This window comes from Physeter macrocephalus, chromosome 14 (genome assembly GCF_002837175.3).
Source record: "Physeter macrocephalus isolate SW-GA chromosome 14, ASM283717v5, whole genome shotgun sequence".
NCBI lineage: Eukaryota > Metazoa > Chordata > Mammalia > Artiodactyla > Physeteridae > Physeter > Physeter macrocephalus.
The window spans coordinates 92892163-92905862 of NC_041227.1; the positions used below are offsets into that span (position 1 = coordinate 92892163).

Below are 13700 nucleotides of genomic sequence, written 5' to 3' on the forward strand. Positions count from 1 at the left end.
ACAGTGGGTAGGACTCCGCGCTCCCAATGCAGGGAGCCGGGCTTCGATCCCTGGTCACGGAACTAGATCCCACATGCATGCCGCAACTAAGAGTTTGCATGCCACAACTAAGGAGCCCGTGTGATGCAACTAAGGAGCTGGCAAGCTGCAGCTAAGGAGCCTGCGAGCCACAACTAAAGAGACTGTGAGCCACAACTAAGGAGCCCACATGCTGCAACTAAGGAGTTGGTGCTCCGCAACTAAGGAGCCCGCCTGCCGCAACTAAGACCCAGTGCAACCAAATAAATAAATAAATAAATATTAAAAAAAAAAAGAAAGCCAAGCCAGACTAAAGCTAGGTCTCTTGCACCAAACAGTTAGCCAAGTTGCGAATAAAAAGCAAAAGTTCTTGAAGGAAATAAAAAGTGCTACTCCACTGAACCCATGAATGATAAGAAAGTGAAACAGCCTTATTATGAATATGGAAAAAGTCTGAGTGGTCTGGATAGAAGATTAGACCAGCCACAACATTCCCTTAAGGAAGGTCTTAATCCAGAGCAAGGCCCTAACTCTCTTCAATTCTATGAAGGCTGAGAGAGGTGAGGAATCTGCAGAAGTCTGAAGCTAGTTGAGGTTGGTTCATGAGGTTTAAGGAAAGAAGCCAACTCCGTAACATAAAAGAGCAAGGTGAAGCAGTAAGTTCTGACGCAGAAGCTGCAGCAAGTTATCCAGGCGATCAAGCCAAGATAATTAATGAAGGTGGCTACATTCAACAGCAGATTTTCAACATAGATGAAACAGCCCTCTACTGGAAGGAGATTCCATAGCCAGAGAGAGGAAGTCAATGCCTGGCTTCAAAGCTTCAAAGGGCAGGCTGACTCTCTTATTAGGTGCTAATGAAGATTCAAGTTAAAGACAGTGCTCATTTACCATTCTGAAATCCTTGAGTCCTTAAGAATTATGCTAAATCTACTCTGCCTGAGCTCTATAAACGGAACAACAAAGCCTGATCACAGCATATCTGTGTACAACATGGTTTACTGAATATTTTAAGCCCACTGTTGAGACCTACTTCTGAGAAAAAAAGAGTCTGTTTAAAATATGACTGCTCACTGACAATGCATCTGGTCACCCAAGGGCTCTGATGGAGATGTACAATGTGATTAATGCTGTTTTCATGCCTGCTAACACAACATCCATTCTGCAGCCCATGGATCAGGGAGTAATTTCGACTTTCAAGTGTTATTATTTAAGAAATACATTTCGGGCTTCCCTGGTGGTGCAGTGGTTGAGAATCCGTCTGCCGATACAGAGGACACGGGTTCGTGCCCTGGTCTGGGAAGATCCCATATGCCGTGGAGCGGCTAGGCCCGTGAGCCATGGCCGCTGAGCCTGCGCGTCCGGAGCCTGTGCTCCGCCACGGGAGAGGCCACACAGTAAGAGGCCCGCGTACCGCAAAAAAAAAAAAAAAAAAAAAAAAAAAAAGAAATACATTTCATAAGGCTATAGCTGCCATTGATAGTGATTCCTCTGATGGATCTGGGCAAAGTCAATTGAAAACCTTCTGGAAAGTATTCACCATTCTAGATGCCACTAGAACATTCATGATTCATGGGAAGAGGTCAAAATATCAACATTATCAGGAATTTGGAAGAAGTTGATTCCAATCCTCATGGATGACTTTGAGGGGTTCAAGACTTCTGTGGAGGAAGTAGATGTGGTGGAAATAACAAGAGAACTAGAATTAGAAGTGGAGCCTGAAGATGTGACTGAATTGCTGCAGTCTCATGATAAAACTTGTACAGATAAGGAGTTGTTTCTTTTTTTTTTTTTTTCGGTACGTGGGCCTCTCACTGTTATGGCCTCTCCCGTTGCGGGGCACAGGCTCCGGACGCGCAGGCTCAGCGGCCATGGCTCACGGGCCCAGCCGCTCCGCGGCATGTGGGATCTTCCCGGACCGGGGCACGAACCCGTGTCCCCTGCATCGGCAGGCGGACTCTCAACCACTGCGCCACCAGGGAAGCCCCAAGGAGTTGTTTCTTATAGATGAGCAAAGAAAGTGGTTTCTTGAGGTGGAATGTACTCCCGGGGAAGGGAGTAGATTGTTGAAGTGAAGATTGTTGAAATGACAACAAAGGATTTAGACTATCACATAAACTTAGTTGATAAAGCAGTGGCAGGGTTTGAAAGGACTGACTCCAATTTTAAAAGAAGTTCTATTATGGGTAAAATACTATCAAACAGCATCACATACTGCACAGAAACTGTTCATGAAAGGAAGACTCTAAAGTGTAAATATAACTTTTATATGAACTGGGAAACCAAAAAATTTGTCACTGTATTGCAATATTTGCTTCACTGCAGTGGTATGGAACCAAACCCACAGTATCTCTGAGGTATGCCTGTCCGGATTTTTTTGTATGTATATTAAATTTTTTTTTTTTTTTTTTTTTTTTTTTTATGGTACGCGGGCCTCTCACTGTTGTGGCCTCTCCCGTTGCAGAGCACAGGCTCCGGACGCGCAGGCTCAGCGGCCATGGCTCACGGGCCCAGCCGCTCCACGGCATGTGGGATCTTCCCAGACCGGGGCATGAACCCGTATCCCCTGCATTGGCAGGCGGATTCTCAACCACTGCGCCACCAGGGAAGCCCTTGTATGTATATTAAACTTGTATACAACCACCTTGCTAAATTCACCAATTAATACTAACCATTTGTATATAGAGTTTTTCACATTTTCTAGTTATATAATCACGTTTTCATGATAATGACAGTCTTAGCTATTCTCCAATCCTTATGCTACACATTTCTTTTTCTTGCCTGATTGCAGTGGTTACGCCTCCAGCACAATGTTGGATAGAAGTGGTGATAAAGATACATAGAACTTGTCTTATACCAGACTTTATGAGAAAAATTTTCAATAACTATTGAGAATGATGTTTCTTCTCTTGTGTTCTTTAATAAGATATCCCTGCTTCTCCAAGGAAGGGAAAGCATGAGATAATGAATGCTTTGGTCTGAAGCAATGGAGCGGCAGCATGGCACAGCAACTCACCCTGGGGGACCCAGCTCCCCACTATCTGGCCAGGTGACCTGAGCAGCCCACATCACCTCAGCTGAACCCCTGTTCTCCATCTGTGACTGTGGAACAGCCTCACCGACCCTGATTCCCTTCTGGCTTTGTCCTAAGGACCCAGAAGGATGACTCTTGTGAAAGTGCTTTATAAACTCCAAAGGACATCACAAGGTGAGACAGTGGCCTCCATGTTCACTGTTTGCAAGAGCGAGGATGGCCTGAGGGAGGATGCAGGAGACTCTAAGCGGAGGGTTTGGGGGTGTGGTGCAGGGGAGAACATGGGGAGGGCAAGGGGAGCAAGACAAGCAGGGGAAAGGCGGTCACTTGAGGTCCTTCACCACCACCCTGAGCTGGGCCTGGGGCTGGGACCTTAAAGCAGGGTTGTTGTTTTTTTGCGGGGGGGGACTATGCCATGCAGTTTGTGGGATCTTAGTTCCCCGACCAGGGATTGAACCCAGGCCCTCAGCGGTGCGCGCACGGCATCCTAACCACGAGACCTCCAGGGAATTCCCAGAGCAGGGGTCTTCCAGCCCAAAGAGGATCAGAATCCCCAGGAGTGCTGTTTGTTAAACATACTGCCTCTGTTGGCAGAGTTCCTATTCAGTAGGTGCTATGGATGAAGTATTTGTGTCCCCTCAAAATTTGTGTGTTTAAGTCCTAACCCTCCATGTGATGGTGTTTGGAGGTGGGCCTTTGGGAGGTGATTAGAGTTCAATGAGAGGTCATGAGGGTGCAGCCCCCGTGATGGGATTAGTGGCTCCAGGGTTACTGCCAGCTGTGGGTCTGGGATGACCTCAGCAGGATACCGCTCCTCAGAGCCTTGAGCAGGGTTGGGGACAGGGATCAGGGTCTGGCCTGGTCCCTTTCCTCCAATGGCCCCCCATCCTGGGTCGGGGATGCCTGCCCACCCCACCCCACCCCCGCCCCACAAGCTGGATGTCCCCTGAAGGCTTTGAGCAAAGTGCGGGGCTGCCTCACTCTTTTTCACCAGGACTCAGCACACATTACCGAGACCATCATTTCATGGGCAGGCTCCTCTGCTCCCACACGTGGAGCATATTTTAGCTGAGACCAGGGAAAAATCTGATTGCTTCCCCCGCACAGTGACAATGCCATCCTGGGCTCAGGCGGGCTCTCCAGCAGCCCTGCCCAGCCTCCCTATTATTGGTGAAGCCAGACTCTCAACTGAAGTGAAAGCTGGCAGACTCAGATCCTAAGCAATTAGGAGTGCCAGGCCTCTCTAATTAACCAGCCAGCCCCTCTCCCTTCCCACCACAGCCTTCTGATAATGAGAGCAGGCAGCCTGGGCAGGCAGGCGCCATTAGAGGGGACGCTGCTCCAAGGACCAGCATCATGGGTTCCACCCGCACGCTCATTAGCTTGTGGCCGCCGAACACTGCCAGGGCTTTTGCTCGGGACACCGCCATGTGGCCAGCCGCACCTGAGGATCTGTCCCCCAGGCATGGATCTGGATGCTTCCCATGTCAGAGATCTCCCCAGCATCCCTTCTCTGCAGCCTGCCCTTGCCCACACACCTCCCGGGAGCCAGCGCTATAGCCATTGCAAAAGGTGGGGAGGTGGAGAGGAGAGATAGAAATAAATAGGGAGGCACCCCGGAAATTGGTGAGCCCAGAGTGGAGGGCTCCTGATACCCCCAATTTGGTCACTACCTTGTTAGATCTCTCTTAGCCCCCGAGGGCTGCCTCTGTAACCCCAAACCCAACTATAATTAATTACCCATAATCATCTAACACCCACTGCCTAAAGGGCAGACATCTATGTGTCTTTACACTGTATCCCCAATGCCTGCACCAGTATATTATCATATTTATATGACAACACATATTTGTTGAAAGAGTGAATAGATGACATTGTCTATCCCTCCCAGACACCAGAGATCCCCTGTACAAGGGCTAAAGCTTTGCAGGGGGCTGTGAGGTTAAGTCTGGGCCTCCCTCCTGATTCTCCAGAGACTTGGCTCCTAAGCGACCACCACCTGGCAGAGTGGCCCAGGGTGTCCTCCCTGTCTTCTGGGCCTGAATCCTCATAGTCAGGCACTTGCCCAGCCCATTTCCAGCTGTATGCCTCTGCTGTGCTGTTCTCCCATCCCTGGAATGCCCCCGACTCTGCTTTCAGCCTCTCAGAAACCTAACCAACTTTCAGGAGCCAGCTCCTCCAGGCAGCCCTCCTGATTGTTCTCAGTCCTGGAAACCCTGGTCCCAGCGATAGTCAGCATCACTCTAGAGGGTACTGTCTGCCCACCTTGACCATGAGGACCAGAGGGAAGTGGCCGTCCTCGACCCTTCTCCTTTTGGAGTCCCCTAACCCAGAATTAACCCAGAACAGGCTGAATAAGTGACTGAGTGTTAGGTTCACCTGAAGAACTTGCACAGAAATCAAGTTTGGTTTCCCTGCTTAAGACATCCAATCCTGGAGAGCTACAAAGGCTTCCAGAGGCTTTTATATAAATTACAAAAAATTTGGGACTAACTGTGGGAACTCCAATTTTCAGTTCAAGAAAACATGAACTGTAGGGAATTCCATGGCAGTCCAGTGGTTAGGACTCAGCAGTTTCACTGCTGGGGCCCAGGTTTAATCCCTGGTGGGGGAAGTAAGATCCCAGGGAGAGGGGTGGGTGGGTGGGGGGAGAGGGGGAGAGGGGGAGAGAGAGAGAGAGAGAGAGAGAGAGAGAGAGAGAGAGAGAGAGAGAGAGAGAGACAGGGAGAGAAAGGGAGGGAGGGAGGAGGGAGGGAGGAGGGAGGGAGGAGGGAGGGAGGAAGTGAGGGATGAAGGAAGGAAGGAAGGAAGGAAGGAAGGAAGAAGGAAGGAGGGAAAACATGAATTGTAAAAAGGAGAATATAGGTTGCTATTGGCTGAATTGTGTCCCATCAAAATTCTTGTGTTGAAGCCCTAATCCCCAATGTGACTGTATTTGGAGACAGGGTCTTTAGTAGGTAATTAAGGTTAAATGAGGTCATAAGGGAGGGGCCCTGATCCAAACGGACTAGTGTCCTTATCTGAAGTAGGAGAGAGACCAGAGCTCTCTCTCCACCATGTGTGGACACAGTGAGAAGGTGGCCGTCTGCAAGCTAGGAGGAGAGTCCTCATCAGAAACCAGAGGGCTTCCCTGGTGGCGCAGTGGTTGAGAGTCCGCCTGCCGAAGCAGGGGACGTGGGTTCGTGCCCCGGTCTGGGAGGATCCCTCATGCCGCGGAGCGGCTGGGCCCGTGAGCCATGGCCGCTGAGCCTGTGCGTCCGGAGCCTGTGCTCCGCAACGGGAGAGGCCACAGCAGTCAGAGGCCCGCGTACCACAAAAAAAAAAAAAAAAGAAACCAGATTGTCCAGCACACTGATCTTGGACTTCCCAGCCTCCAGAACTATGAGAAATCAATTTCTGTTGTTGAAGCCACCCAGTCTGTGGTCTTTTGTTATGGTAGCCTGAGCTGACTGATCCATGGGATATCACTAAACCTCTTCTGAGATGTATGTGAGGTTGGTTCTATTTTTGTAACACCTGGGCAGTCTGAACAGCTAGGACCTCGAAGTGAATTAATAATAATAGTGATAATAATAATAACAGGAATCCTTTACTGAGTGTTTGCAACGGACCCGACACTAAGGGCTTCCCTGCATTAGCTCATCTACTTCTCACACCCACCCAATGATGATGTAGTTCTATTCCCCCATTTACAGATGAAGAAACAGAGGCCCAGAGAGGTTAAGTGGCTCATACAAGGTCACTGCACTGTGCCCAAGCTGGAGCACAACCCAGGTCTCTCTGCATGAGAACAGCACTTACTGGCAACCCAGGAGGACCTCCGTCCCCTCACTGTGCAGGACCAAGTGACCTCTAGCCCTGGCCCATTTGGAATCTAGGACACGCTTTCCTTCCTAAGACCCTCAATCACCCCCTAACCCCTTCCTATTTGCTTAGAATACATTGAAGAGATTGATTCCCTTAGCGTATGGCCTTTGTCCCTACGTTGCCTTGTCCCCAACCTCATCATCTTCCAATGACAGCCATTGCCACCCAACTCATCTCCTGCTTTCCTTCTGTGTCCCCCGGTAATGCACTTGTCAGACAGCAGCTAGGCTCACCTCTTAAAAACACAAACCAGATCGCATTACATCCCTGCTTAAAACGCTCCACTGACATCCCATGAAACTTAGAATCACATCTCAACTCCTGACCTTGACTTGCAAAGCTCTGGGTGACTGGCTATGCCCACCGCTCGCTCCCTCTGCTCCAGATGCCTTCATTAGTTCCCTGAACACATGCCCAGCTCATTTCTGCCTCGGGGCCTTGGTGCTTGCTGGTCCTCTGCCTGCAACGCTCCTCCACCTGGATCTTCCTGGGGCTGGCTCCTGCTTGTGGTCAGCTCTGAGCTCACAGAGACGCAACTTGAGCACCTTGTTTTAATTCACTACAGAGCCCTAGGTCTACTTAACGTTATTTTATATTTGCTTATTGTCTGTCTTCTCCTACCCCTAGAAAACAGTCTCCATGAGAGCAAGGACTTTATCTTATTCATGGTATTGCCAGAACCTAGAACAGGGCCTGCACACAGTAGACCCTCTACCATTTGCATAATGGGTAAATGACTGACTGACTGAATGACACAGTCTTCTCAAGGATGGATGAAGATAACCCCCCCAAATGCCCATCATTCAGCTGTGGCCCTAATTGGCACACTCTCCTCCCACTCTCACCCAAGAACAAGTCCCCCTCAGAGACTCAGAGGGCTCCTTATCTCACCATCCAAGCCAGGACCAAGTCTTCAGCCTGCTGTGAAATAAGAACAATTTCAAATGGAAATGTCCTGCCGAAAAGCCATGGGGTGGGGGTGGTGAGAGCATTCCCCCACCCCCACATCCACTGAGGTTCTCCCCTGGGACTCCCACTGTTGCCTAGGAAACGGCTCTGCAAGGAGCAGCGGGTATTAACCCTTCAGCAACCAGGGTCAGCAGGCTGCCTCTGCAGCAGAGGCCCCAAACTTTTCCAGGGAAAGGAGACAAGGCTCTGACAGCCTCTTCATGGTCCCGCAAACCCGGACATTTATAGTAGTCATGGAGTTGAGGGGCAGAGGAAGAAACAGGCTGTTGGGCCTCATTCTCCCAGGCAGAGGTCACATACTAGCACCCCACCTGCTCAGGTGCTGGGAGCAAGACGTTCCTGAGTCCCTGTGCCCAGTACCTCGTTGGTATCTATCTAGTCTAGGCCTATGGAGGCTTGCGGAGGAGCGGCACCAAAGTGCCCACCCCCTCCTTGACCCTCAGGCCCCTCCCACACCTCCACTGTTCTTGGGACCCCTCACTAGTTAATCCACATTCCTCAGCCCAGTTCACCACATTCGACAGAACAGGGGAAAAGGGACCTTAGCTGAAATCCTGGCTTTCCCACCTATTCATCTGGTACATTAACTTCTTTGCACCTTGGTTCTCTCATCCAGATTTTGAACATCACTGAAAATGCCCTTGTCAAGGCTGCCAATGGTCTCTGCTGCCAAGTCCATGTTTACTTCTTTGATGTTCCCATATTTTACAGTCCTCTCAACTCCTAACGCCCCACCCCACCCTCAGTCTTCTAATCCCTGTTAATTCTTTCCAGAATTTATTTCTTCCTGAAATCTTCTTCTCTATTACTTTACTATTTACTTTATTTATTTACTTTACTATTTACTATTACTTATTATCTATTACATTACTTTTTTTTGGTTTCCTCAAGAGAGAAAGTTCTTCCTCTGCCTTGTTCACCAAAATAACTCCAGGCTTAAAATAATGACTAGCACATGGAAGTTACTTGAGAATCGGTTCTAGTAAAACTAGAGTGAAAAACAGAAAAAGAAAAAGACATGGTGTCTTGGGAACAGTGCTTCTAACCTAGGAGGGAAGTAAAGGGAAGTCCCATGATGACAGCTATGCAGTAACTACTGTAGGCTAGAGCAGGAATAAGAGTCCAGAAGAGTTTCTGGCAGGGAAAAAAAAAAGTAGGCTTCACGCAAGAGAGAGTAAAATTCAGATGCTAAATAACCTTGAGGACTGGAAGGCACATTATTCTTTGGTCAATGAGAAAAGAAAGGCAATTAGAAACTCCAGGAAAAACAAAAGGTTATTTTAAGAAGTCTTGGACTCAATATTAATATGTGGCATAACTTAGAACAATCAGTAGAGTATAAGAAAAGGAGAAAATCCACTTGGCCTTGCTGCAAAGATCATTCTCATTTGAGTGGCCAGGGATCAAGAGAGCAGACCAATAGAATAGGAAGAATAATCTTAGCAAACTGTTTGGCCCTGAGGAAAACTGTATTTATTTAGTGACAGCTAATAACATATCCTGAATACTTACATGCCAAACAAGGTTTTAAGAGCTTTGCATATAATATCTAATCCTCACAACTCTCTAAGGTACATATTATCATTATCCCTATTTTATAGATGAGGAAGGTGAGGCTTGACATAGTAAATAAGTTTTCTGAGGTCATACAGCTAGTGGAAGAGTTGAATTCACACCCAGGCCTGTGAGATCCAGAGGTCCACTCCCCAGAGCTGGCACTAGAAGCCTGGCCATTTGACCTTCAGGCCCCAATCCTTCTTGCCAAGAAGCACAGGATACCATGTGTGCACACATGTATGCACGAATGTACACATACACACACTCCTGGGAGCCAGGATGCAAAGCCACAGAGTAACAGGGCTGGTCCAGGCTGGGAAGCCAGAGCAGGGCCTTACCTTCCTGCAGTCTTTGCAGAACACCGATGAGCTGCCCAGGAAGCCCAGCACCTCCCCACAGAGCAGACACTGGGAGAGGCCATTCCCCATCACATTGCGCCTCATGGTCTCCAGCCGCTCCACCAGCCGCCTGCAGCACAGGACACAGAGTCAGATGGCGTGTGCTTCCTGTCTCCAACCAGACCCCTGCCCTGGCGCGGCTGCCACGGGGCCCCAATACTATACCACTTCCTGAGGGTTGTTCCCTCACCTGGGGTACTGTTCCCTGCCCCATCCCTTCCCCCGGCTAACTCCTAATCATTCACTCACTCACCAACCATTAACTGGGCACCTACAACATGCCAGACACTGGGAATATTGTAGCAAACAAGCCAGAGATGGACACGGTCCCTGTTCTTATGGAATTTATATTCAATAAAGGGAGAAAGTCCATAAACAAGCAAACTGACTTCAGACGGGGGAGTGTTATAAAATAAAATAAGTGGGGCTGGGAGGCAGCAGGGCATGTCAGATGGTGATTCGTGAAGGCCTCTCTGAGGACATTTGAACTGAGAGGTAAAGGATGACAAGGACCAAACATGTGAAGAGCTGGGGGAGCATCCCAGGCAGAGGGAACAGCAAGTACAAAGAGCAAGGCCCTGGCGCATTAGAATGGTAAGAAGGCCAGGGGGGCTATACTGCCTGGGATAAAGGAGGCTGGAGGGGCGAGGAGGGGCCAGATTACACGGGGTTTGTAGGTTGGATTGGTTTTTGAAGTTTGGATTGTTTTCTAAGATCAACGCGAACCCACTGAAGAGTTTTAAGTAGAGGAGTGATCTGATCTAAGTGACATTTCTAAAAACTCCCTCCAGCTGCTGTGGGAAGCTGGGATTACAGGGGGAGTCCGGTGAGGAAGCCGGCAGGAGGCGGTGGGAGGTCTGGTTCCGGAAGGAGGACGGAGAGCAGGACGGGCTGTATTTCAGAGTCATCGTGGATGGATTTGTGGGAGGAGAGGTAAGAGAAAGATCCAGGATGGAGTAGAGGCTTTTGGCTTAAGCACCTGGGTGGACAGAGAAGCTAGAGGGAACCCCGCTGAGCCCAGGATAGGTGCCCTTCCTTCAGTCCCACGGCCCCTCAGCCCACCGTGACCCCTGTTTCATGACAACCTGTCATACAACACTGCCACGCCCACAACACGGGCGGCCACTTCTGCTTCTGTTTCGTTGGCCGCTGTGTCTCCAGTGCCCAGTGGATTCCCAGTGAAAACTCTTGAATGCATGGAAGACAGGGTGTGGGTACGTTATGTCCTGTAACTCTCACAACCGCCCAGCGCAGAGGATGCTGTTTCCCCCCCACTTTAAAGGTGAGAAGATTGAGGCTCCGAGATGTGAAGTCACTTGCCAGCGTTGCACAGCTCCTCAGAGGTAGAGCCAGGGCCACACTCAGGCCACCCCAAGTCTCATCGCAACTCCACCCTCTCCCCTGGGGTGATCAGGCCCTGCCTGGGGGCCGACGGAGGGTGGACTGGGCGCCGAGGCTGCCTCGGCCCACCTGCCCTCCAGCTGGCACTCCTGACTTCCACAGGAATCGCTGCCCCTCTTCCAGGGACCTGCAGGGTTCCGGGAGCAAAGCCGAGTTCGGCCCTGGCCTGACCCACTTGTTTTGGGGGGACCCCCCTCTCCGTACAGCCCTGTGACTCCCACTCACGGAAACACACAGGATGCACCTCCTCCTTCTGAGATGATTAACTGCCTCCTGGGCCATTCCTGCCCCAGCCAAGCCCAGCGCTCACAGCCAGGCCGGACGACGTGAGCGGCACAAGGAAGGCAAAGGTGGCAGCCCAGATGGATGCGGGGGCGCAAATGCTTCCCACAGCTGCGGGGAGCCCCCGGGGGACACCCCTCACCGGCTCCCAGCACGCCCTCCTGGGGGAGCCCGAGGGATGTGGTGCTGGCCCATCAGTCATCAGCACAGGCACCCCGGAGACCCGCAGAGCCTTGCAGGACCCTCGGGCTAGGCCTGAGAGAGGGAGGGGCCCCAGCCAGGTGTGGTGGGGAGAAAAGAGCAAAAGGCAATTCGTCTGTCAGATGCAAACCCTTTTTGTAATGAAATGGTAGTAATATGTCAGTATTATGGAGGCACAGACAACAGACTGTTTGGACAGCAGTGGCCTTTGTGGTGGCGCTTTCACTTTCTAGAACTGCGCATTTCTACAATGTCTGACTTTGTAAAAATGATCACCTGTTTAATAGAAAAAGATAAATAGAAAAAGAACAAGGAGACCAGAATCAAATTAATTCCTGCCAGGGCCCTGCATTTATGTTTTCCTCCTTGTGCCTGCCTGTGTTTTTCAGATTGTCTAGGAAGTATGAATTGCTTTTGTAATTAAACAAAAAAAAAGACACAACAAAACTGAAGACTATGTAGGAGACAGCTCTGGATGCCGGAGGCCGGAAGAGCTTAGAATAAGCTGGAGAGCGGCTCCTGTTGGTCTTTGATGGGAGAACCCACAGTTCAGCCTCCACGTCAATCCCTCCCCTGGCTGAACCACAGCGACCCTCCCTTGTGCAGAGCTAAACAGACCTTAACGTGTTTGACGGCACTCATTCATTCTCCCCACAGCCTGGGGCCCATACATCAGCCGCTATCCCCATTTACAGAGGGGTATACTGAGGCTTGGACAGGCTGGGTTAGGAATCTGCACGCCAGGGGTGTTCAGGCAGAGCTGACTCACTCCCAGTGAAAAGCTGGACCTAGGAGCCAGGGCGCCAGGAGCCCAGCCCACTGATCTGGCACTAAATGCCCTTGCTTCCCTCTCCACGGCCTCACTCCTGCCCCATCTTGGGAGCAGCCCTTACCCGATTCTCTGCTGTTCCAGGAAGTCAAGCCGCTCGGCCCTCTGGATGACCTGCAGGATGGCCTCCACCTCGGCTGGGCTGAGGCACTGGCTCTTCCTCTGCTTCTCTGTCTGGTAGGTGTGCACAGACCAGCCCGTCTGCAGCCTTGAGAGAGAACAACACAGAAGTGCAACCCCAGTGCAAACTGGCATCCCCGCCACATCCACAAAGGTCCCCTGAGCACAGTCTGTGTGTCAGGGGCAAGGGGTTCAGACACCAGCCTCCAAACGCTGCCTCTGCCACCCGCCAGCTCCCGGGTCCCACAAGGATAGCAGCACCCCCTTAGCACCTCGGGGGTGGGGGTGTTGGGGGGAGACAGGAGCATGGAATGCACAGAAGGCCATGGCCACAGCATGAGCGGTTTCAAGGGAACAGCACAGAAGATGACCAAGAGAAGAATGAACACCCAGATCTGAGTTGTACAAGAAAGTGAGATGGAGTTTACTATGGGACAGGAAAGACTGGTAACTAGGTTAAAAACAAGCGCTGAGGATAAAAGGATATTCACGCAGCATTTTGAAAACTAGAGGGATCCAGGGCAGGAGGGTACCAGCAGCACAGGAGGAGCGGCGAGGGCCGGCCAGTGTGGTGAGGCGGGGCTGGGGCCCGGCCCAGAGCCCCAGGACTGAGGGGAAGAGCTCCAACCCTTTCTATTTTTCTGGATGGTGAGAGTGGCAGCAGTGGGCCAAGCCCCAACTCCCGGCCCTGGGGCCCAGCTTCTCCCAGACTTTCTGCGCCAGGTGGTGGGAACACAGAGACGGACAAGGTGGCAAGGTCACTGCCCTCCAGAACTACAATATTCTGGGGGAGACGGATGCCCGATCAGTTACAAAAATATTTATTTACTGAAAAATTCGGAGAGCGATTCATTCAATACCTATTTATTGAGCATCCACTGTGATGCCAGGCTCGCTAGGTGCTGGGACGAGCCACTGGGCAGGCCACGCAGGTGGGCGTGAGGAGGATGTAAAAATAAGGGGAATTGGGCTTCCCTGGTGGCGCAGTGGTTGAGAGTCCGCCTGCCGATGCAGGGGACACGGG

General features: G+C 50.8%; 1 protein-coding gene across 3 annotated transcripts in view; it reads right to left on the reverse strand.

Moving 5' to 3' along the window:
• Positions 1-13700, reverse strand: part of RPH3AL (rabphilin 3A like (without C2 domains)) — a 117029-nt gene that overhangs the window by 75491 nt on the left and 27838 nt on the right. For all 3 annotated transcript variants that reach the window (XM_024127609.3, XM_007123552.4, XM_028499023.2), the window contains exons 3-4: positions 12621-12764; positions 9784-9913 (exon numbers count right to left, since the gene is read on the reverse strand). In XM_024127609.3, the coding sequence (XP_023983377.1) occupies positions 9784-9913; positions 12621-12764 (274 nt within the window). The remainder of the gene's footprint in view (positions 1-9783; positions 9914-12620; positions 12765-13700) is intronic.